This window comes from Helicoverpa armigera, chromosome 24 (assembly GCF_030705265.1).
Source record: "Helicoverpa armigera isolate CAAS_96S chromosome 24, ASM3070526v1, whole genome shotgun sequence".
Lineage (NCBI taxonomy): Eukaryota > Metazoa > Arthropoda > Insecta > Lepidoptera > Noctuidae > Helicoverpa > Helicoverpa armigera.
In genome coordinates this window covers 151,139-176,298 of record NC_087143.1, presented here as the reverse complement: position 1 = coordinate 176,298, position 25,160 = coordinate 151,139, and the positions used below count along the sequence as shown (strand labels likewise).

General features: G+C 41.4%; 3 protein-coding genes across 3 annotated transcripts; all 3 read right to left on the bottom strand.

The window, feature by feature from the left end:
* Positions 1 to 3,434: 3,434 nt before the first annotated feature.
* On the bottom strand, positions 3,435 to 8,455 carry LOC110379325 (uncharacterized). The gene is made up of 9 exons (XM_064041011.1): positions 7,092 to 8,455; positions 6,601 to 6,690; positions 6,445 to 6,527; positions 6,166 to 6,291; positions 5,769 to 5,932; positions 5,394 to 5,539; positions 4,318 to 4,430; positions 4,164 to 4,214; positions 3,435 to 4,044 (listed from the first exon to the last, which is right to left on the bottom strand). The coding sequence occupies exons 1-9, from the start codon at positions 7,135 to 7,137 to the stop codon at positions 3,490 to 3,492; spliced, it is 1,374 nt and encodes a 457-aa protein (XP_063897081.1). The 5' UTR covers positions 7,138 to 8,455; the 3' UTR covers positions 3,435 to 3,489.
* LOC135118595 (dynein heavy chain-like) lies at positions 7,210 to 8,586 on the bottom strand. Its single transcript, XM_064041010.1, has 9 exons — positions 8,334 to 8,586; positions 8,196 to 8,288; positions 8,058 to 8,150; positions 7,920 to 8,012; positions 7,782 to 7,874; positions 7,644 to 7,736; positions 7,506 to 7,598; positions 7,368 to 7,460; positions 7,210 to 7,322 (listed from the first exon to the last, which is right to left on the bottom strand). Exons 1-9 carry the CDS (start codon positions 8,584 to 8,586, stop codon positions 7,210 to 7,212), a joined length of 1,017 nt encoding a protein of 338 aa, XP_063897080.1.
* A 13,463-nt stretch (positions 8,587 to 22,049) lies between these two features.
* Positions 22,050 to 24,795, bottom strand: LOC110382338 (uncharacterized). The gene is made up of 6 exons (XM_064041038.1): positions 24,705 to 24,795; positions 24,186 to 24,331; positions 23,712 to 23,789; positions 23,544 to 23,626; positions 23,006 to 23,128; positions 22,050 to 22,508 (listed from the first exon to the last, which is right to left on the bottom strand). The coding sequence occupies exons 2-6, from the start codon at positions 24,262 to 24,264 to the stop codon at positions 22,347 to 22,349; spliced, it is 525 nt and encodes a 174-aa protein (XP_063897108.1). The 5' UTR covers positions 24,265 to 24,331; positions 24,705 to 24,795; the 3' UTR covers positions 22,050 to 22,346.
* Positions 24,796 to 25,160: the final 365 nt, after the last annotated feature.

Here is a 25,160-nt window from a genome sequence, read left to right as displayed (position 1 = left end):
CGTGACGCACTCGAATTCGCCGGCCGACGCGAAACTGATGACGGACGCATTTTGCCCAAAATTTTGCGCATCCTGAGTGGCAGCCATGACGCGATGCGCGCGCCTCACTTCATCTCATCTCATCTCACTCTCACTCATAACTCTCATGTGTATTATGTTATTGTCGTAATTGCATTTATTTTGTTTTGAAATGTATCAATTTTAAATAAGTTTGTGCGTGTTTTGTGTAGTGAAAATAGATTATAAATAGGTACGTGGTTAAGAATTCCCGACACATGTTGTCTTTTGTATAACTACACGTCGTTGCCGCATTTAAAAGCAGGCTATTGGTTCGTTATCAAAATATAAATGGTATCTTTAATATATTTACTGTTTCGAACTGTTGACTGTTCTGAAGAGTGTTTGTTTAGAAGTTTTGATAAGTAGATTCCATCAGGTTCGTTTTAGGTGCAGATAAAAAAAATACTAGCATAGCATTGATAGCAATAAACTTAACCTTGAAAACCTAGTATGTCAAGGTTAAGTTTTGAGAATAAAAAACGTTATAAAACTCCAAGCCTAGTCGGGGACGTAAATAGCAAGCTCAAACTTTAACAGTTAATTTCTCATACAGGTGAAGTGTTTCGAGCGATCCTACGCGTATCTCTCGTTTAGAGAAGAGTTCGACTTCGTAGGGGGAACTGAAGACCTTCAAACAATTAGGTTCGACGTGAATAAGCACGGATCAATGCCTATCCGCACCGCGCCACCAGGCAAACACGACAAACCTAAAAAGTTGACTGACGATCAATCAAACTACAAACCTACATTCATCACGTTCGATACCAAAAAAGGAACCGTATTGTCTAACCAGTTGTATTTAAGGTTTTGGTTTCCAGTGACAGGCAAACTTGAATTAAAAATGTATGGAGCTCCGATTGATATGAACCCTTATACTTTGGACACGACAACCCTGGCCGGGCATACAGAGCCAGAATATCACGATCCAAGTTATTACTTGGGCGGTAGTATTCCACAAATGATGCACCGAGGAGTCGCAGACACCCTGGTGGCCGACGTGCACGAGCCGGTGAGTGTGGGACGCCGCCTCGCGACTACTCCGCTGTGTGTGACTGTACTGTGCTTGCTCACCATGACATCTTTGAAGACATTGTTGCACATACGGTAGCTGTTCACTATGTGTAGCATAAAAACATTTGATAACTGATATTGTTGTATTTATACTAGTAATCGATTTATTGTTCCTTAAATTAAAGGCTGTATGAATACTGAATTGTTGTTTATTTCAAGAATCAATCTTAATAATTAACTTATTGATCCTTGATCTGTCATTTGTTACCCATATTGTATAGGTAGGTAACTTAAAATAACTAGTCCTCCATCTTGTATATTCAGCCATGTTGGATTTAGGATGACGTCACATAGCTTAACATGTATTGTCATCGGAGGGAAACCTACCCTTAAAATTTTCTGCCATTTTTTTTTTACCACTTTGTCGACGTGCTTGATCTAGAATCTAGATAATGGCACCAAGCAGCTCTCTTACGTAACGGTCACTGCGATTATCCTCGAGCAGACGGACGACTGGACGGCCAGACAGATAGACATGGCGAAAACACTGTCCTGTACCTTCACTATAAAACAGTGCTGAAGTTGTATGGTCATGAGCAAAAGATGGCGCATAATGAGTGGACATTAGCAGTGGTGTCGACACGAGATGCGTTCGTCACGGGAGCGACGCGCCGCGGGCGCACCGTCTCACTGACGACGTGACAAGCACTCGCATTCATGTCACTGCATTCGATGCTTTCTTTTGTATGAGATGCAAGTTGAAGGATAATTTAAGGGAAGTAATTCCAGTTTCTGTAGCTGTCACGATAAAAAAGGCTGAACCGTTTGATTTGGGTATGTAGATAGATGGTACCCTAGAAACGGGGAGGGGCTAAAAAAAGGGATGACAGAGTTTCCTAGGGATGTAAAAGCAGTCAGTTTTTGCAGGTTAATGGTGAAGATAAAACTTGACACAGGAGCGTGGCAACTGCAGACACAATAACAAGACTACAGCCATTAATATGCAAATCTTCATCGACAAGACTTTTTGTTTGTTTCGCATTCATGCTGTTGTGTGTGTGGTGTTAATTATATTAAAGACAGGTGCGGCGACGGACGGCGCCCGCGGGCGACACTATGCTGATCATTCAATAACTGCAGATTGGATAGCAGATGAGAACATCAGACCTATGCATACTATTAGTTTAATGCTACTTTATATGGAGTCAGGGTGTTTTGTAGGTCTATCGGTATCTGGAGATAATATTTTAACATCCTTAGAACCAAGTTCACCGACAACATGAACGTCAGTTTCGACAGTTTCTTTAATTAACAGTTTAATATGAATTCCCACGTTCTATCTATTATCAAAGTAGGTACAGTAAGATTTTAATAAAGCGGACGTCTGTGTTGTAGGTGAACTTATGCTTTAAAATCTGACTTTGTTGTAGCGTGTGTTGAACGGCCATGTTTTTCCTTAGCAAACTTTTGAGTCGATTTTAATTTGAATCATGTTTTTTTCAACATTAGAGGGCATTTGGGATATCCAATGAAGATATTCATTATAAAAGTGCATCGCAGGCAGCATTAGTGAAAGAAGTTTATTGCATACAAAATCGAATTATGCTTCCAGATACCTAATTATGAATACACTCAGACTGTTGGTTGTTGATTATAATAAAAAGCTTTCCCAAAACTTAATGACTTCATATCATCATCCTCCGAGCCTTTTTTCCCAACTATGTTGGGATCGGCTTCCGGTCCGACCGGATTCAGCTGAGTACCATTGCTTTACAAGAAGCGACTGCCTATCTTACCTCCTCAACCCAGTTACATACAAACAACATCCATCTTATCCTAAGACTATTATGTACAGCCCCTATGTACTCCGTTATATACTACCCCTATGTACTCCATTATGTACTACCCCTATGTACTCCATCATTACTGTCTCTATGTACTCCATTATGTACAGTCTCTATGTACTACCTCAGTATCCCCTATGTTCTCCGTCACGTACTAAAAAAAAATCTGTTCAAGCAATCCAAAATAACCACCGAACACCCAACATACATAACACATCTAGTTTTTACAAATTAGTAAGCAACCCAATATTCCGAGAGGCAATAACCCAATTTAATTTGGGCTACTTCACGCCATCAAATGACCCCTCCCTATGTGGTGCAGCGTGAGGGAGTGTCAGACTCTTGCTGTCTAACACCCGCCATGCTATTTCTGAAGCCGTCTATGCACCAGGGTCGGGGCAACCAGTGTTCTTCAGTAGTGCTTCGTGATATATGGGATACCGGGTATTTCAATACTGGGACTTGTTTAGTTCTTCAAATAAACAACGATTCAGTATCCTTAAAGCCTTTTATTTAAAGGATCAATACAACAATATCAGTTTTCAAATGTTTTTATGCTACACATAGTGAACAGCTACCGTATGTATAACAATGTGTTCAAAGATAAAGTCATGGTGAGCAAGCACAGTACAGTCACACACAGTGGAGTAGCCGCGAGGCGGCGTCCCACACTCACCGGCTCGTGCTCGTCGGCCACCAGCGTGTCTGCGACTCCTCGGTGCATCACGTCTGGACGAGTGACCCAGGAATGTTCTCCTTCAACTTCCTCCAGGTATCTCCGCACAGGTCGGGGTGTCGTATCCAAATCATAAGGGGTCATTTCAATCGGAGCTCCAAACATTTTGAAGATAAGCCTGGCTTTCCCATTATATGTAAACGTTAGATACAACTCGTTAGATAGTACGGTTCCTTTTTTGGTTTCGAAAGTGATGAATTTCGGGTAGTAGTTTGATAAATCGTCCGTTTTCTTTTTAGGTTTGTCGTTTTTGCCTGGTGGCGCGGTACGAATAGGCACTGATCCGTACGTATAAACGTTGAAGTCAATTGGATGAAGATCTTCAGTTCCCGATACGAAGTCGAACTCTTCTCTAAACGAAAGGTACGCGTAGGATCGCTCTTCACAAATTACCTGTAAGAGAAATGAACTGTTAAGGTTTGAGCTCGTTACGTCCTGACGGCACTCGAGCCACTTCGCGAGAGGCTACTTTCAGTGCACTAAAGACGTTAAATCAAATGTATGAAACTTACATTCAATGTAACACATTTGCAGAACAAGTTTTTCAAATCGTACAGGGACAACTGTGAATAAAACAACAAAATCAATAAAATATCAAATTCAATGCGTATTAGTTTAAAATATTTAATTCTATACATCCTATTAGTATTGGTTAGGACCTCGTACCTTATAAGTGATGTTTCCTTGTGTGCCGGGGGCGTCGAGACGAAACTCCTCGCGGTACATTAGCATTCGTCTCTTGTTGCAGTCATCATGAGATATCTCGAACTTTTCTTCAACTGAAAATGTACAAAAGTTTATATCTCGCTAGTTTTGCTGTAATAAGTAAAGAACAATGTCAGGTTTTGGCCCAACCAATCAACTTTTAAAACTAAATTCTCACGGACACAAAGTTTTTTACTTCAACAATTTAGATATAAAATACTAACTTCTTATAAAATAATTAATTGTTATCTACTTTTCCAAAAAGAAATATCATTTTAATAAGTAATTATTTTGTTTATCGAGTTCAGGTTTTTCGTTTTAATAATTTGGAATAATTTGGTTTTGAGAAGTTCAATGCAAAAGTGGAAAACATAGAAAAGCTTCTAACATTAAACTATACAAAAAACTGTAAGAATTTTCACTGTATATGAAATATTTTTATTGAGCCTAAGTTACTATGGACGTCTGACATTGTTCCTTACACAAAGTGTGTCATACCTCATCTCATTAAATGTTCTGATTAATATATGTCGATATAACACCAGAAAAAGTAAAAATACACAAAAAGAAAACGAACAAAATAAACTATATATGTAAAAATTAAACCCACTTTCCGTTGTAACGACATAACATGAAAACGGCTTGACCGATTTGGCTGAAAATTAGAGCGGAGGTAACATAGACCCGGGAGAAGGTTTTTGTCACCATCCGGCTACGGGACGCGGGGGAAACCCTACCCTACCTAGTAGGTACAATAAAAATGTGCGAGAATTAAAACACCATTTTTATGGCTGCTTTACACATGATGTTGTTCATTAGCCTTTTTTCAAGTAGATATGTTAGGTCAGCCCCCAATCTAACTGCATGCAGCTGAGGACCTGTGTTGTACGCGAAGTCTCAACCCAGGCATCCCGATACCCCCGGGTGCCTGCAACTGTTCACATGACAAGTGAGAGCTACTGTCATCGCACTCGTCCTGCCATAGATAGCCGCGCAAGCATCAAGCTTCCTGATACGTCTATGTACATATAACTCACTTGGATATATAGCAAGGGTTTTGTTATCTCTTTCGATAGGCTTAATATAGTAGTGATCCAGCGGTAATCCTCTAAGTGAGAGATGAGGAATAAAATCGTGACCAAGAACATAGTATTCCACGCCTTTTCGTCGAGTTTGGTTTGATCTGAAATGATATGAAACAACTTGTAAATTAAGTATTACTCCCAGAGTTATCAAGCTAGAAAAAAAAGGATGAAAAAATATCAATGTTTTCTGAAGGCGCTGGAATTTATCAAACAACTAATGTCCAGATTACAAGCGTCTCTATCGGGATAACTTTTGAACAACCATCATCACACTGCCCCTATGAATATTGTAAGGTATATGTATTTGCGTTCGGCACCGTGACTCACCTGAACAGTTTGTGCGCAGGGATGTAGGCGGGCTGGTCGGGCTGCGGCGGCTGCGGCGAGTCCGCGTCGGAGCCGGTCACCAGGCGCAGCCAGCTCACGTAGGGGGACAGAGCGATGTACCGCGCCGGCGCCGTGCACCCGGGGCCGTGGATACTAAGCCCCATCTGGTATACAAACCTCAGCTATTTTGGACGTAGAAAAAGCCAAAAGTATACCTAACGGGACTTTTATATTTTCAGGGGTGAGGTCAGCCAGCCTTTGAAAAACATTTATCCGAGATGACTGTCACTTATGTGTGTACACATTTATTAAATTCAGGTAGACGAGGAAGTGTTTAGGGAGAGTAAGAGCGAAAATAGGATATAATAATAGGCGGAAAAGTGTAATATTGAGTAACCAAAGTGAAGACTCCATTGGTGGCGTTGGACACGAGCGCCATGCCGTCGTCCCACTGACACTTGATGGAGGAGTAGGGCGCGTACCCACACACGGACGCAGTTGGGATATTGCCCTGCTCTGAAAACTGAAGTCAGTAAACTTGAGTTTAGTCTTTAAAAGCACCCAAAATCAAAACTTGTTTGAGATGTAATAACTTGTTTGAAAGATAAGTATGTACTAAAAGTGATGAACAAAGAAACAATTTTTATAGTCTGTATAAAAATTACAAGATGCTTACCCCCGTTCGTTCATAGAAGTCATCACAAATTTTATTTTTCATGGGTCGTATTTGGTAAATTACTTTTTCCAGAATTTCATTATCTGAAATAAAACAAGAAGTCATTAAGACTCAGACGAAAACGAGAAATGAATGAACGGAACGATATATACTGACCATCCGTGTACCCGATGAGGTACAGTTTCTCGGGTTGTGAGTCCTGTACCTTGTCTTGTTGAAGGGGTAAGCACACCGGTATCAGCTGAACTGAAAATATAAATTATGCGATGGGAAGATCGAATCAAGTAATTGTACCAATTTATATTGTCCCACGTTGCTTGAAAACATTTGCTATCATTTGTAGATATGCATAAAATACTATCACGAGTGAGTTAATACCAAATATTGGTCTGAATAGGTACCAAAATAATGTGTAAATACTTTAAGACTTAAGTTATCTATACAAAACAATGGACTATATCTCGAAGTTCAAAATGCCGATGTACTGTAGCCATAAAGTATACAGGATCAATTTATGTACGTGACTTGGAATTTAGAATACACGCTATATCAAAGAACTGTATTGAGAATGCTCATGATACCGATGTACGGAATATCGGCAGTTGTATAAACAAGCGCAGGAAGAGAACTGTTGGTCGTTCACTCACATGCTTCACCGCTGACGTCCAGCTCGACGACGGCGAGGCTGTGCATGGTGGTGTGCTCGTACTCCGGGTGCACGGTGTACGACAGCACCGACACTGCGTACGGCGTGTTGGTGTATCCTTAGTCCGTGTTTGACTCACATGCTTCACCGCTGACGTCCAGCTCGACGACGGCGAGGCTGTGCATGGTGGTGTGCTCGTACTCCGGGTGCACGGTGTACGACAGCACCGACACTGCGTACGGCGTGTTGGTGTATCCTTAGTCCGTGTTTGACTCACATGCTTCACCGCTGACGTCCAGCTCGACGACGGCGAGGCTGTGCATGGTGGTGTGCTCGTACTCCGGGTGCACGGTGTACGACAGCACCGACACTGCGTACGGCGTGTTGGTGTATCCTTAGTCCGTGTTTGACTCACATGCTTCACCGCTGACGTCCAGCTCGACGACGGCGAGGCTGTGCATGGTGGTGTGCTCGTACTCCGGGTGCACGGTGTACGACAGCACCGACACTGCGTACGGCGTGTTGGTGTATCCTTAGTCCGTGTTTGACTCACATGCTTCACCGCTGACGTCCAGCTCGACGACGGCGAGGCTGTGCATGGTGGTGTGCTCGTACTCCGGGTGCACGGTGTACGACAGCACCGACACTGCGTACGGCGTGTTGGTGTATCCTTAGTCCGTGTTTGACTCACATGCTTCACCGCTGACGTCCAGCTCGACGACGGCGAGGCTGTGCATGGTGGTGTGCTCGTACTCCGGGTGCACGGTGTACGACAGCACCGACACTGCGTACGGCGTGTTGGTGTATCCTTAGTCCGTGTTTGACTCACATGCTTCACCGCTGACGTCCAGCTCGACGACGGCGAGGCTGTGCATGGTGGTGTGCTCGTACTCCGGGTGCACGGTGTACGACAGCACCGACACTGCGTACGGCGTGTTGGTGTATCCTTAGTCCGTGTTTGACTCACATGCTTCACCGCTGACGTCCAGCTCGACGACGGCGAGGCTGTGCATGGTGGTGTGCTCGTACTCCGGGTGCACGGTGTACGACAGCACCGACACTGCGTACGGCGTGTTGGTGTATCCTTAGTCCGTGTTTGACTCACATGCTTCACCGCTGACGTCCAGCTCGACGACGGCGAGGCTGTGCATGGTGGTGTGCTCGTACTCCGGGTGCACGGTGTACGACAGCACCGACACTGCGTACGGCGTGTTGGTGTATCCTTAGTCCGTGTTTGACTCACATGCTTCACCGCTGACGTCCAGCTCGACGACGGCGAGGCTGTGCATGGTGGTGTGCTCGTACTCCGGGTGCACGGTGTACGACAGCACCGACACTGCGTACGGCGTGTTGGTGGCGCGGATGAACACCGCCACCGTCTCCTCCCTGTCAGACACAACGCCAAACATGTTGTCATTGAATACACCAGCTTTATTGTATTCTAAATCATCTACTGCTGGAGAAAGTCCCCCCACAAGCTCCTCAGCTTTGCCCATACTCACCATGCTGCGCTCCGAAGATGCTACTATTTAACCACTATGTATTCTGTTTTTTTTTTAAGATGATCTTGTAGTACTAAGCCAATATGGCAGATTAAGCAGGCACAAGGTAGTTGGATCCTCATTGTTATTTAGAGTGGTCACCTGAATACTCGCTCCGGTATCCTGGCCACGTCGTCCGCGTTGCCGAGCGCGTACCGCGGCGAGATGAGCACGATGCCTGACATCGCCACGTGCCGCTTGTCGAAGTCTCCTGATGACCAACATGGTGACAACATTATAGCTTCAGTACTAATATTCCATTTGTTTAACCATTTCTGGCTTCTGTCTAAAATGTCTGCCAAGGATGTTCAAATCACAACCAGTACCCACTTATTTAATTAGCCATCCGAAACACAGAGGAATGGGCGTGTAATTTTACGATCGGTCGATCAAAGTTCAACAAACAAAATTGTTTTTTAATTTAGATGTATTTACTGACTCTTACGAAACGTCAAAAGTTAGGTGCACGCCTCGAAGAATTAAGTCTTTGGGAGAAGAACCGACACGAAACTTTATTCTATATAGATCAGGACAAAAAATAGATATAAATAGGTCCCGGCTGTCATTGAACATCTTCCGCTGTCGTCACGGGTAGCGAGAAGCCAGTAAGTCTGACAACCAGTCTTACTAAGGGGTATTTGGTTGTCCGGGTAACAGGGTTGAAGAGGTCAGATAGGGCAGTCGCTCCTTGTAAAACACTGGTACTCAGCTGAATACGGTGAGACTGGTAGCCTTTTCCCCAACTATCTTGTTGGGAAAAAGGCTCGGGAGATGAGGATGAGATCAGATATAAATGCGAGACTAACGTATATAGACTTGCAGCACCCCCAGCCACATGAAGTCCCTGGTCTGTCCGAGGAGCCCCTCAGACACCGGCTCGGCGTCCATGTCACACGCCGCCGACGCACCGCCTGCAACATTCTCACATAGTCACTGTTGCAACTGTAGTTGTGGTGGCCTGCTGGGTAAAGAACCAACCTCTCGAGTATGAGGGTGTGGGTTCGATTCCAGGTCAGGCAAGTATCTACAATGCAACTTTTCTAAGTTTGTATGTACTTGGAAAGTATATCTTGGACACCAATGGCTAATAAAAAGGTGAAAGAAAACATCAACCTAGACTATGTAGTCTAGGTTTTACTAAATCACCAACCCCCATTGAGCAAGCGTGGTCATTAATGCTCAATCAAGGTGAAAGGAGGTCTGTGCCCAGCAGTGGCATGGTAAAAAGGATAACAGTACTGCAACTTTCTACTACGCCACTACTAACAAAATTAAGCTAAAATTCGGACCATGCATCAAAGAGCAAACTATAAGTATTGTACGTTATACGCCATGGCGTCTTTTATTCGAAGAGATTAGCCAGCTGCGCAGGAAATAAAATATTATAGTTATCACAATACGTAGACACAGGTGCACTCACTATTACTTCACTCTAACACTAATAGCCCGATGGGATGTACTCAGAACTGTACAGGCATATTGTACCTACGGTATAAAGGGATATGGCTGGCTGGAATGACTTGTGAGATGACGACGGACAGAAGAGAAAATTAAATTGGTATAATTGCATACATAGGTGAACTCCTACCGAAAAGAACGCCAATCCCACATCCATAGTTGCATTAGGATGCCAGTATTAATTGTGAAATAAGTCATATGAAAAAAAACCATCCCCGTTATCCGTAGCTATCTAGATACGGTAGCAGATGACTACAACACACATACACTAATCTAACCTTCGACTTCTCAACAAACAACGTTTATATAGTAAAGGTCGCCTTTACACAATGTGGTACTTAGAGACGTTAAATTCAAAACTAGGATAAAACTCACCAATACAAGTAATTATTAACTGAATAAACAGCATTTCTTTTTCCAACATTATTAAAAAAATATATTAAAATTGAATTTACAATTAAACTTCAATATAAGACTGTATGCACTGCTCACTGTTTGGTATATGTTTTGATAATAACTACAGTTCAACTCGCTAATCGCTAAACGTGCGAATTTATAGACACGGAGCAGTAACCAATGCAAACATGGAGCATTCAATCCGCTAAAATAGCTTGGTTCGTACTGTAGGACTGTGAGGCACAGACACCACCAAAGTGGAGAAATTTTTGAACAATCAATAGAATATAGTTATTCAAATACAAATATTATGTAACACTTTATGTTTTAACATCCATTCAATAGTATTCCTAAGTGAAGATATTGTATTGGTTATTCTGCTTTTGGTGGACAATATTGTTGAGCTGATAATTTAAATAAAGCATTATAAACGTGGTAAATACTCAGACACAAAGTACGAAGTACATAAAGTGACCAACAAGAACTTACCTCTACAATCAACACATTTTACAGTGTAGATGAATGAATAAACTTTATCAATCGATCAAAAAAAAAAAACATTACATTCACTGCATTTTATCAATACATTCATACTATGACTATTGTTTTAATGTTATAATACCATTTCTATAGTAACGATACTAGCTCCTCTTAAAATTCATTTGTCTTTTTCGTTGAGTCCTCTGGCAGCAGCCTGATTTTGCTACATTCTCCGTGTACTGTGTCTAACATTTTAATAATATTGTGTTGTTTGTTGTGGAAGTATAACATCCTGCGGTCGCCGGTTCACCTAATGCTAAGCTGCTACTGTCAACAGTCGTGTTCAGTGTCAAACATTGCACATTCCTGACAATAGAAAAGCAATATTTATGAATTATAAAACAGTCATAGAAACATTACTTACGATGATAATGTCCAGCTCACTGACAGTCGAATTTCATTAGGGATCAAATAAAATGCAGTTCAGGACAGAACGAGAGTACATGAAATAGGTACGGATTACAAGGTGACAAGAGGAACACAGCCTGGGCGCCATATCGCACTCCCGGGGACAACTGGTTGCTGGCAGTCAACACTGCATTGTCCTGAAACCTGAGAACATTGGGGATTGTAGAACTAGTGCCTAAATCTGTAGTAGGGTAAATACGCCAAATGTCGGCCCCCTTAGCGATTTTCTGATTGCGGTTCGCTATAGCACCGTCAGTTTCCAACGAAAGATAGTTTCTGATGCGGTTTTGGGTAGTTTGATTAATCTATGTCATGTTTATAGGCATAAGATTGATATTTCTACGAAAAGAAAAAGTAATAAGGCTTAGATGCGTCGAGAACAGAAAAACCCTAAAGTCGGCCATTCACGGCCCAAGGTCGGTCGCGTTTTTTCCAAATGTCGGCCGGGTATAGGCTGTTTTAAATTAAGGCAGTGACAAATATTATTAACATGATTTATTTTAGCAGAATTATAATATAATACTAAGTATACATTTGTAATTGTATTTGTTTAATTTATAGTAAAATATTTTTTGTTTCCCCTAAACAAAAAAAGTCGGTTTCACGACCAACCATTTATATTTTTTAAGCTAATAAGAACGGTTTAATAGATAGCAAGTCCCAAACTATAAAGCTACCATAAACATGTCTACAAAACTGTCAACTCCTACATTTAAACTTAACTCCTTTACGATATAATGAATTATAATAAATAAATTCATTTTGAGAAAATGAAAAATATAAAAGTATTTTTCATCAGCCTGTATAGTGGATTTGAGATGCCGATTTGTACGTATAGAGTATAAACCAAGGTTGCAATTCGAGGAGCAAACCTAACACTTAATTACCTTTTGAATGAATGCAAGCTGAAAATGTACAGACGGCCGAAGTTTGGGGGGAGGCCGACATTTGGCGTATTTACCCTACCTATAAACTATGTATAAAGTTCCTACTGGGTTGCTGCGGGGAACATTAAGGTTGCCTGCAGGTGCTTAGGTAATAGTAAGTTCTTTCTTCTTGCCTATGTTAATATGTATGGACCATTATTATGTATCATCTAACACTGTGTCTTTTCTTATTCATAGTGTCATCTAAAATAGTAAGCTTTGTTAGTTAGCTTTGATGGTGATTAATAAAACATAGATAGCCTTTATATGAGTACCAGGCTTAATAATATTTGGAACACAAGGCAATAATATTACCTAATGTTACTTGTGAGAAGACGGCAGACAGAAGAGTATGGAGAGAGAAAACATGGTGCGCGGACCACAAATAAAAATGGGATAAAATAAGGGCAGGAGGATGATGATGATGAATCACGATTGGTTGCGCGGTAATTTTCATACTCATAATTTGTTATATTGGTAATTTCACTGGTGTTTGCAATCCTATTCCCTTCCTTTTCCCGCACATACCTCAACGCATTCGTTAGAGCGAGAGGCGACACTAGCGCCCTTGAGTCGTGTGTGCAACATAACAAACAAAAAAATGGCTGACAACGCGCGCGAACGCTCACGTCTCTCTCCGATAAAAAAATCGATATTGAGTGGAAAATTGGTGTGATTTGTGTTGAACTTTATTTGTGGCAGTGCTCCTCGTACAAGAAATCGCCGTAGAAGACAACAGGTACTGTGCTCCTTTCCTTTAGGCATACTTTCTTGTTTTGTGTCGCCCGCAGTATGCCGATTTTCCCGTCGCATTTGCAATCACCAGTTTTTTTAAATTTTTCGAATCTTTTTGAACCATATTGCGTTTCCCGCGTAACCATTTGGTCCTGCATAGCCGGATTAGTATTTAGAATCAGTGTTAGCCATTCATTAGGTCGTTTTCGTCAAACCCGCATTGTTTCGTAGGTACTTACCTAACTTACGCGTCGAAAAGTAAGATAGGTATTTCACGTACTTATTTCGTTGAATTTCGCTAACCCCGCAAATATAGTTCGCGTACACACGTACTCCGGTGCCTAGGTACCTACTTAGTTGATAGATATCAACTTTCCAGTCGCTTTCAATACGTAGGTATTTCATTTAGTTTTCGTAATTCGTAGGCCGCTAAAATGGCACTGGTAGATAAATCGTTGAAGCTGCTAATAGCTAAACGTGATAGAATATTCTCGCATGCAAACTATTGCCGATAAAATTAAAAACATTGATTCGCAAGATTTCACTAGGGAATCCTTCCTGTGTGACCTTGAAACAGTAGATTCTTTGCGTACAGATTTCGAAAGTGAGTTGGACGACATTGCCGCCCTCGAGCTTAAACTAAATCCTGATTATGTTGTCAATTATCAAGCACTTTCTTCTTTCGAAGACCTTTTAGGCCGTATAAAGCGAGCAGGGAAATCACTGCAAGTTCAGCCGCATTCTGAGGTCAAAAGGTCACCCCGCTTGCCTCCCATCGAAATACCCGAATTTAACGGAGATATTAAAAATTGGCCTTTATTCATAGATAGTTATCGTAATGCCGTACCTACATAATATTATTTCTCTGACTGATTGTGAGAAGTTATATTATTTATTAGGAAAGTTGACAGGCAAGGCTCGTTCAATATGCGCGGGTATTACCCCCTCCGCGGATAATTACCCTCTTATTTTCGATTCACTTTGCAAAAGGTATGAAGACAAGCGTCAACAAGCAACTTCATACTTAGATCAGTTATTTGATTTTAAACTTATTCCTTCAGGAACCCTAACAATTTAGAATTATTTTTAGATAAATTCGCTTCGTCTGTAGCTGCGTTGAAAAACCTACAAATTGATGACCTCGCTGATTTTATTTTGTTTTATGTCGCTCTTAAAAAACTCGATTTAGACACGGGTCGTACTTTCGAGTGCACTCGTAAATTAAAACCTAATAGTTCTGAATTTCCGTCTTTTTCCGAATTGGATAGTTTTGTTCGTGACCACATAAAGGTATTGGAACGTACGTCATCATCGGTTGCTCGGGTCACCAACAATAAAAAACCTGCAGATCGTAAACCTACTACTACACATGCCTATACCCTATACGTCTAGTTCGGCTGAGTCATCCGCGTGTAGTCTATGCGGCGAGCAGCATGATTACATTTATAAATGTAGGGTTTTTAATAGTTACAAACCAGATCAACGTTTTAAATTCGTAAAATCTAATACCTAACTTATGTATAAATTGTTTAAGTAGTGGTCATCGTGTTTCCGCATGTGGGTCGACATCTACTTGCAAAAAATGTAATTCCAAACATCACACTTTATTGTGCTTTGAGAGTAAACACGCGGCAAGTAACTCGCCCCATTCAAACGCGGCTCGCGCGCTACCACCGATCGCCCGCCGTTGCCGCGGCCGAGCAGCCGGCCGCTGCGCCCGCCATTTTTACAGCAGCGCCGCTGCCATCGAGTGTAGCTGTTATGGACCATGTGATTAATTCGGGAATTATAAATAATGCCCGAGCATTATGAATAATGTCTAGCTTTATCGGGCCAAGTGATGAATAACTATCTTAACTTCATTATTTATCGCATTGCGCGGGCATTATTATATTGCTACATGACAGTTGGGCAATTTGATAATAAAGCTATATTTTATGCGGTGCGAGGGTGGCAGTTGTTCTAATAAATAAATTATGTTACTTGCTACATATTTTATGATTATTGTTTCGAAAATTATATGTTCTTTTTTAATGGGAAATGATAAGTCTAACCACAAAATTATTTATTGGACAATTATTGTCATCTAATTTACTTACTCGGCATAGTTTTTCTTGATCTCATTATTCTTGGCTCGTTTTTTTTATGGTAGAATTTAATTTGGATTCAAAACATTGTATTAAAAATTGAAGTCAGTGACGAAAACGAATCGCTGCAAACCCGACTCCACGTAGTCTTGTCTGCCCTACCCCTAGAGTGCAATTCAAAACCGCGTAGGCGCGGAGGGTCAAGGCGGCCTGGCCGGCCTGAGCTCAGGCGCAGGTAGTTTTAAGGCTCGCCGCTGCGGCTGAGGCTGGCCGGCGGAGCCGGCCAGCAAGCCGAAGCTGCGGTGGTGAGCGTGAAAACCATCTGCGACGATAAGCTCGCATGGGACCGCCGGAGCCCCGCAGCGCCGGAGCCGTGACAGAAGCCATGCTTGCTCCATGTTGCATGCTTAATTCCATGCTGGCTGATTATTTAAGTGGTTTAATATTTAGTTTAAGTTAAATGTCAATAACAATGAAAAAAAATGAAATTAAATATGTTTATATTACTTTGCAATATCGTCACGGGCAATATATAGTGTACGGTCAATTTGATTATTTGAATAATTATTATCAAATTGCACTCTCATATTGGGCATTTTTCATAATGACCGGGCATTATTTATACTGCCCAATTTATCACTTGGTCCATAACATAGCGACCACTACCCCCGCGCCCGCGCCACCGCGCACGGACATCGCGCTGTGTTCGTTATCCGAAAATCATACCGAGAGTAAACATCGGGGCCCTACTACGGTGCTCATTGCTACTGCTCGTATTATTATCATAGATTCGCATGGAAATGAACATAGTATTCGTGCATTGTTAGACAGTGGTTCTCAAAGTAACTTTATAACTAGTGATTGTTGTCGATGCTTAGGTTTGAACATAAATAATCGGCCTTCTTGTTCTACCGTAGGAAACCCAAAACAAAAATGTGAAAGACTGCCAAGTTCGATAAAATGGGAATGCTTCGCCTATAAAAGAAGTGAGATCTGAATAAGTACCAAGTTCCATACACACACCTCAGTTAAAAATAGTTACTTTTTAATAATGTTACTTGGCAAGTTTTCACACACCTTGTTATAAAACCTACTAAACGCAATGAATCAAGTATTTAATTTTCTATTAAAACTTGCCAAGTAACATTATTAAAAAGTAACTATTTTTAACTGAGGTGTGTGTATGGAACTTGGTACTTATTCAGATCTCACTTCTTTTATAGGCGAAGCATTCCCATTTTATCGAACTTGGCAGTCTTTCACATTTTTGTTTTGGGTGGGATTTCATTTATTTTTGTAAGGTTGTTTATTTTATTTTTTTCTTATGATGAAGTTAGTTAAAGAAATGTCTTATTTATACTATCTTTTAGATTTTTTAATATGCACTATGTTTCTTACAAAGAAATGAACTAGATGAACTAAATGGACAATATTTACCAACTGACTGACATGACATGTTATCATATATTATGTTCGTGGATCAAAGTTACACATTCGTTATTTTCGAAAGTGATTCACACTTGGCCGTTTTCAGATTTGTACTTTACTTTGACTAAATACAAACCTTTGTACCATTCGAAGATATATTATATAAATATAGGGGTATAAATTTACACCGGGTATAAAACTCCTTCATTATTTTGAAACCGACTCACACTTGGCCATTTTCAGATTTTTCCCTTTACTTTGACATAAAGACCTACGTCCATGCCAAATTTCAAGTCAATACGACCATTGGAAGTGGTCTAGGTTTTTGATGAGTGAGTCAGTGAATCAGTCAGTCAGTGAGTGTATAGTAAAATAGCGATTTTCTGATGTCAATATCTCAAGACCTACAACAGGTATATTAATGAAATTTTGTATTTTAGATAAGTGAGGGGGTCTCAACAGATACTAGAAATTTGATATGCGTAAATAAAATAGATTTTGAGTTACAGGGGGGTCGAATTTGGCCCGAAATGGTTCGTGTAATATAACCCACGGCCGGTGTGTCGCTTTTTTTGCTCGAACTTGGCGGACACACTGCCGTGTGTCTAGATAGGGGGTTCGAGTAAAATGATTCAGGGTTCCGTAAATATTAAATTGTATTCTCGTTTCAATCGTAACATAAATGATTGTTTAGAGTCGTTGGTAGTAGATAAAATTACCGAACGTTTGCCGACAGCCACGGTTGATGCTTCTCTTTTATATAATTTTAAAAACTTACCGTTGGCTGACGATACTTATTTTTCATCAGGCCCGATTCAGGTTTTAATCGGTGCTTCGATTTTCCCACATTTGCTCTTGTCTAACAAAGTTCAAGGACAGCCCCCGCATGCTTCGCCTCTCGCTTCAGAAACTGTCCTTGGCTATGTTATTGTAGGTGACGCTCCAGTACGCGTTGATAGTAAGTCGACTGTATCGTATTGTTGTACCACGGACCCGTTGGACTCCGCTGTCCGTAAATTCTGGTAATTAGAGGAGGTGGATGTTCCCTCCATACTAAGCCCGGACGACACATTGTGTGAGGAGTTTTATACCCGCACTACCACTCGGGATAGTGACTTGGGAACTCGCGTCAAGTAAGTGAACGTCGGTTTTACTGATTGGAAAGAAAAATGCAGGCTTCTCCACAATTGAAGGGCGCGTATGACAGTGTCATCCTCGAATATTTAGAAAAAGGTTACATCTCACCTATAGATTCTGTGTCTTCGGAAGTTTCGTACTTCATTCCGCATCATGGTGTGATCCGCGATGACAAGATCACTACCAAGCTTCGTGTCGTTCTCGATGGTAGTTGCAAGACTTCTACCCGCGTTTCGCTTAATGATCTCTTGTATGGTGGTCAAAACCTACAAGGGAACTTGTTTAACATTATCGTTAATTTTCGTTTGTTTTTGATCGCTCTTTCCGCAGATATTCGTCAAATGTTTCTCAGCATCGGAATCCGAGAATCGGATCGTCGTTTCCAACGCATTTTGTATCGTTTTTCGCCGCAAGAACCTTTAAAGGTTTATGAGTTCAATCGTGTCGTTTTTGGACTTAAGTCTAGTCCTTTTCATGCTCTGCGCACTATAAGGCAGTTGGCGGAGGATGAGGGTGATTCTTACCCTCAAGCTAAGGAAATTGTAGCTACAGGTCTGTATATGGACGATTTTGTCTATTCCGTTTCCTCGGAAGACCAAGGCATTTCCACCGCCTCGGAAATGATAGGTCTCATGAAAGCTGGTCAATTTGAATTAGTCAAATAGACCAGTAATTCTCAAGTTGTACTAGATTCGATTCCTCCTTCTCATCGCCTGTTGGCTGTCAAAGAATTTAACGAGTCTGACCAACATAAAGTACTCGGCTTGTGTTGGTCACCTACTTCAAACCATTTCAGCATGAAGGTGAATAGTACCAGCTAACCATTGTACCAAACGCACAATACTGTCGTGTGTCGCTAAAATATGGGATGTCATGGGATTCGTCGCGCCTGTCGTCCTGTATGCTAAACTTCTCATCAAACAGCTCTGGCTGTGCGATTGTGACTGGGATGATATCCCACCTGAAGATATCGTCAGGCTGTGGACTCGCTTTAAAGAAGAGCTACCAGTGCTCAGTCGTATAAAAATCCCACGTCACCTAGGTATTGTCGCCGATAGTGTCGTCACTATCTTAGCTTTCGCGGACGCTAGTGAAAAGGCATATGGTGGAGTTATTTACTTCCATGTTCAAAATAGCGATGGTAATACTGTCAACTTGTTAACTGCTAAATCGAAAGTTTCTCCTAAGAAAGTAGTTTCTCTCGCTCGTCTTGAGCTATGTGCTATACTTGTGCTAGCTCAACTCATAAAAAATGTCGTTGTCGCTTGTCAAAACCGCGTTGTTATTCGTAATATATTCGCATTTTCGGACTCTACGGTCGCACTCTGTTGGGTACATTCGTCGCCCCATCGGTGGAACACTTTGTGGCTAACAGAGTATCTAAAATACATAATGACTTATCTCCACAAAATTTGTATCACGTGTCCGGTACAGACAATCCCGCTGATTGTCTCTCACGCGGACTCACACCTTCTCAAATTATTGATCATCCGCTTTGGTTCACTGGTCCTCGGTGGGCTCACTTGGATGTCTCACAGTGGCCTGTCGTTCCCTTCAATCCCTCTTCAGTGTCCGAAGCACCTGAAGAGAAGAAACATTCGTTGTTAGGTACACCAAATGAAAGATCTCTTATTCTTTCTTTGGCCGATCGTATTTCGTTTTGGAGTAAATTACTTCGTGTGGTAATTTACATTTGTCGTTTTACTAAATTGTTACCTCTTAGATATCGCATGTCAGCGTCGGATTACGACTTCACTGAATTACTCGTTCTTCGCCAACTTGAAACCCATTATTTCTCCGCTGAGATCGTCAGACTCGGGGAAGGCAAGGATTGTAGTCCTTTTATTCGACACTTGAAACCGTTCCTCAAAGACGGACTCATTAGAGTCGGAGGCCGTCTAAGTAACTCTGATTTGAATTATGATAGGAAGTATCCCATCTTGCTTCCAAGTAAGGATCCAATTTTAAATTTGCTTGTCGAATACCATCATAAGGTTAATTGCCACGCAGGTCCTGATTTGCTGATGTCACTCTTACGTCAAAGGTTTTGGATACTTTCTGCTAGAAACTTAATTAGAAGTAGAGTACACAAGTGTCTTCCTTGCTTTCGGCTCAGACCAAAGCCAAACTTTCCTGAGATGGCAGATCATCGTTCTTGCCGTGTTGTTCAATCTGCTAAACCGTTCGTCCACACGGGCACGGATTATGCTGGTCCGTTTAAAGTTACCATCTCTCGCGGTCGAGGTGTTCGTTCCACCAAGGCTTACGTGTGTCTGTTCGTCTGCATGACTGTCGTTTCTTTCCAGGCGTGGCCCGGTTAGTAGAATTTATTCAGACAATGGGACTAACTACATAGGCACTAAACGCGAACTGTCGGAACTTCATAGATTTCTTTGCTCGAAACATCATAATACTGAATTTGGTCATATGTTAGCTGAAAATCGTATAGATTGGTCGCTGAATGTCCCCACTGCCAGTCATTTCGGCGGCAACTGGGAGGCTAATATCAAAAGTTTAAAGTCGCATTTATATCGTACCATAGGAGATATTGTTCTTTCGTTTGAAGAATTAAGTACCGTGCTTACCCAAGTCGAGTCTGTAATGAATACGAGACCTTTGTGCAGGACCCTCTCTAGTGATCCTTCGGAACCACTTGCTTTAACTCCAGCACACTTTTTGAATCTTACGCCTTTAAAATACTTACCGGCGTAAGAAGTAGAGACAAAATCTATCGTGACTATATATAGTTGTTAGACAAATTAGTACAATCGTTTTGGAAGCGCTGGAGAAATGGATACCTTCACACATTGCAATCGCGTCGTAAATGGAACACGCCGGTGGATCCAGTCGTTGTCGGCATGGTCGTCGTTCTTAAAACTGATAATTCCCCTCCACTACACTGGCCTTTGGGTGTCGTTGAGGAGGTTTTGCCTGACTCCACCGGAGTGACTCGTGTCGTTCGGGTAAAGACAGCGACTGGATCCTACTTGCGTCCCGTCGTGCGTCTATGCCCGTTGCCCAATCAATAAATTTCAAGCTCGTTATTCAAAATTTTATTAGTAGTTAGGAAGATTAGACAAATAGGTACTTAGTTTTCATTTAGTTATTTCGTTTCGTATACTTACGTAGTACAATTATCGTATAAATAATTTAGTTTCGTAAATAGCTTCAACTCTTGAAGGCATCCCTTCAAGCCCGGGTGAAATGGTTGCGCGGTAATTTTCATACTCATAATTTGTTATATTGGTAATTTCACTGGTGTTTGCAATCCTATTCCCTTCCTTTTCCCGCACATAGCTCAACGCATTCGTTGGAGCGAGAGGCGACACTAGCGCCCTTGAGTCGTGTGTGCAACATAACAAACAAAAAAATGGCTGACAACGCGCGAGAGCTCACTTCTCTCTCCGATAAAAATCGATATTGAGTGGAAAATTGGTGTGATTTGTGTTGAACTTTATTTGTGGCAGTGCTCCTCGTACAAGAAGTCGCCGTAGAAGACAACAGGTACTGTGCTCCTTTCCTTTAGGCATACTTTCTTGTTTTGTGTCGCCCGCAGTATGCCGATTTTCCCGTCGCATTTGCAATCACCAGTTTTTTTAAATGTTTCGCATCTTTTTGAACCATATTGCGTTTCTCGCGTAACCAACGATCAAAACCTTACCCAAATATGATGACAAAAGCCAATATTGAATGATTTGTTCGAGAGATTAAGTTTGTCTCTATTGTGACAAAAAATTAAATACTCCCGCCCTACAACCGAAAGGGACTAATTATGATGAATAGAGACGAGTTCGCGTGTGGTCGCAAGTATTCAGTAGGTGTTAGCTTGGAACAAAGGCTCAGAATGTGGGAGTCTCCCTGAACTCTTTGCGAAATCTTTGTACAATATTCGCGGCCACTCATAGACTGTTTAAATATTAATCTTCAGAGCTCTGCGGTAATTAGCGGTCGCCATGTTGGTAGTAATGAAGGCGACGCCACAGCGGAACAATCGTCAGTAAATCAACTCGGCTCATTTGCATCAACTCTTTTACCGTCTTTTTGTTCTTCACTGTGTACTGCGAACATTGCGTTTAGCTGTTTGTGGATTTGAAGACATATTTGGATGCTAGCATACATTGTATTTAGTCAAAAACATGCTTTTAGGACACACTTTCCATGAATAATAAATATCTCAATTTCGGGATTATCAACAGTTAATACTGGGACCCTGGGATAGTCCCAGGATAGTATCAGTAATAGAAAGTGGTAGCAAACAAAAAGGAAAGCATATCATAATCAACCTTTTATTTTAAATCCTTACTTAAATCTTCAAAAACAAAACAAAATTAATTTCTTCTAGTAAATGAATAAACAAAGCCCTTATAATATAGTTTAATAAATTATTGCTTAGTTTCTTTATTTTATTTTACAGTAAACTTAAAAAAACAACTTCCGAAAAGGAGATGTTTAAAATCCGGCCCACTAAATGAAAAATTCATAAAAATCTATGGAATTCGGGAAAAATACAGATAAGTTGCTTAAATTCATACTTTTATTGTAAAAATAATTATTTACTTTTAACGTTAAATACCCCCACTCTACGGGAAATAGGTACGGACTAGACGGACGGTTTATGGCTGTTGTCTCTCCTGTAGTCTTCGATGGCGTCATACATGGCTACGTTCTCGGCGGTGGCAGACCTGATCCAGTCCAGGTACTGGAAGATGTCGATGAAGCGAGCCGGCGCCGCGCAGCCGGGCCCGCGGACACCGAACCCGACCTGTATGACGATGAGGGCAAATTAATATGTTTTACTTGATAACTGCATGAAGAAAAAAATGTTGCTGAAATAAAGCAACAAAATAATAAATAAAAAATTAGCAACTCATGCATGGATACGCGAGAGCTATAGAAAGTGACGCTATGTACTACGCCAACACAATATTAATACATCCAAGACCGATTTCGGCAACGGCAGCTATTCTCATGTTAGATCAGCCAGCTGCGCAGGAGATATTATAGTGCACGAGCATTTGCGCAGACACAGGTGCACTCCCTATTCCTTCACTCTCATAACCCGATGCGACGGCAATCCGACACGACCGGAAAGAGATCAGGCGCAGGACCGACATTTACGTGCTCTCCGATGCACGGGTGAATCAATCACCAACTTGTAGCCCTTAGGCTACGAACTGCTTTGTGAAAGTTTCTAAACCCCATAAAACGATATACAGGAACGCAGTAGATGATGACAATGAAGGAATACACGCTACAGACCAGAGTGAACCACCCGGTGGCGTTGGAGACGAGAACCATGCCGTTGTCCCACACGCAGTGAGTCCCGTTGTACGGAGCGAAGCCACACACGTATGCGGTCGGCGCGCGCTTAGCATCTGACAGCTGAAACATTAAGAAGAATCTTTTAATATACTCAGAACTTCTTGTTTTCCATCGGCGGTAAAACCTTCTCCTGAATGTATGAAAACTTTTCTGAAACTGCATCCAGATTGATTTAGCCAAATGCGAGATAATCGCGGACAAACATACATACATACATACAAACAATCAAACTGAGAAAATCCATCGGTCCGGGTCGGTTAAAATGGTTTCATTGAAAATTCAAATAGATTTTCATGTATATGATATTCTAATTAATCTCATGTTCTAACAAAACTCTCTTCCTCTTCCTCCGAGCCTTTTTTTCCCCAACATTTTGTTTGGGTCGGCTTCCAGTCTAACCGGATGTAGCTGAGTACCTGTGCTTTACATGTTACAAAACTAACAATCATAATATTCTATAATACACGTTACTTACTCCTGCTCTGTTATAAAATTCTTCACAAACTTTTTTCTCCAAATACTGTATTTTGTAAATAACCTTTTCTAAAACTCGATTTTCTGAAACGATACATTTTAATGCAATGCAATACAAATATGGGAGTTAGAATGAAAGATAATAAATAATAATAAAAATGATTCATACCATCTGTGTAGCCAGTGAGATATAAAAAACCAGAAGTGTTGAACATTGCTTCAGGAAAGCAAATAGGATTTAATGGATCTGAAAATAACATAAATAATATAAGGACTTAGGAAGCACCTCGCATCTCCAAACTATATAGATATTCTAAAGCCTTAAACACTCATTTGAAGATAGATTACCACAAGATAACTCAATATTTTGAGAAAGATGCATAAACACATAGGAAGTGGTTAAAGGTGGGCGTTTTGGGGTCTGTCTTTTGTAAATTTCTGACATTCGAAAAGTGCTATTTTGCAGACAAAGTTTGAATATTTTTTTATTTTGTTCTTCACCACTTCTTCTTTCCAGCCTTCTTTCATAACATTAGGAAGTGGTGAACGGGGTCCTTTTGGCGCGTCCTTTTGTAAATTTGTCGTGAAAAAGAGCTAAAAGCTAGCCTAGTTTCAGAACTACTATGTACTATTTGTGACTCACAGTCTTGTGCGTCGTCCGAGTTGAGCTCGAGGACGGCGATGGTGTTGAGCGTGGAGTACTCGTACTCCGGGTGCGTCATGTACGACAGCGGCGCCACCGACCACGGCGTGTCGTCTGCCACCAGGAACACTGCCAGTGAGTCTGACCTGAGGAACAAGGATACATCCGGGGCTGCGGGATTGTTCGAAAGAGTTACCGCGGCCCTGGTAAATAAAAGACCTACGAAGGAACACGATTGCTTTTTTTTTGTTAGTAAAAGTCTGATAGTCTAAAATAGGACCAAGGAAACATCAGCGAAGATGACAACATTTAATGTATATTATAATAAAACCTTCCTCTTTTATCACTATATCTATTAAAAAAACCGCATGAAAATCGGTTGCTTAGATTTGAACGGGACTTCGGGACAGAAAAAGCGACTTTGTTTCATTCTATACTATGTTTGATATACTGAAGCTGGGGTGGGTCGCTAATAGACTACAATACATTAGGATATTCTTAAGGTCGCATGGTACTTACTCGAGCACATTCTTGGGTATCCTGACGACGTCGTCAGCGTTGACGAGCGCGTACTTCACCTTGATGAGCACTATGCCCGACACTGCCACCTTAAAACTGGTTCCCTCATCTGTAATGACATATTTATTTCTACATTAACTTGTTTTCGTAACTCAGAAAGATCATTTTTGATGAAGTTCCATAGGAAACTGCTCGCGTCTATTTTGTAAGGCAGTTTTTAAATTTGTGATTACACGAATTTTGCGTTCTGCGTTTTGATGTTCACTGACAGCCGGGACCTACAGATTAACGTGCCATCCGAAATACAGTTATTAAAAAAAGTAAAGTTCAAAAGTCATGCTAACGTAGATGCACTTTGAGTACGCCGAGCCAGTTGAACGCGCCACTCTGGCGCAGGTTGCCCTCGCGTACGCGCGCCGTCGTCGACATGTCGCACCGCGCGCATGAATGTTCTGC

Bases quoted from the DNA above. Each gene is read 5' to 3' on its own strand.
- LOC110382338 (XM_064041038.1), bottom strand. From the start codon at position 24,264: ATGACGCACCCGGAGTACGAGTACTCCACGCTCAACACCATCGCCGTC. The intron at 23,790-24,185 runs GTGAGTCACAAA...TGTTATTTTCAG, and splicing joins CTCGGACGACGCACAAGACT to ATCCATTAAATCCTATTTGC. The intron at 22,509-23,005 runs GTCTGTAGCGTG...ATCGTCATACAG, and splicing joins CCACCGGGTGGTTCACTCTG to GTCGGGTTCGGTGTCCGCGG.
- LOC110379325 (XM_064041011.1), bottom strand. From the start codon at position 7,137: ATGCACAGCCTCGCCGTCGTCGAGCTGGACGTCAGCGGTGAAGCAT. The intron at 6,292-6,444 runs GTAAGCATCTTG...TACTGACTTCAG, and splicing joins ACTTCTATGAACGAACGGGG to TTTTCAGAGCAGGGCAATAT. The intron at 5,540-5,768 runs GTGAGTCACGGT...ATATCATTTCAG, and splicing joins CCTGCGCACAAACTGTTCAG to ATCAAACCAAACTCGACGAA.
- LOC135118595 (XM_064041010.1), bottom strand. From the start codon at position 8,586: ATGGGCAAAGCTGAGGAGCTTGTGGGGGGACTTTCTCCAGCAGTAGAT. The intron at 8,151-8,195 runs GTGAGTCAAACA...CGCCGTACGCAG, and splicing joins GGACGTCAGCGGTGAAGCAT to TGTCGGTGCTGTCGTACACC. The intron at 7,875-7,919 runs GTGAGTCAAACA...CGCCGTACGCAG, and splicing joins GGACGTCAGCGGTGAAGCAT to TGTCGGTGCTGTCGTACACC.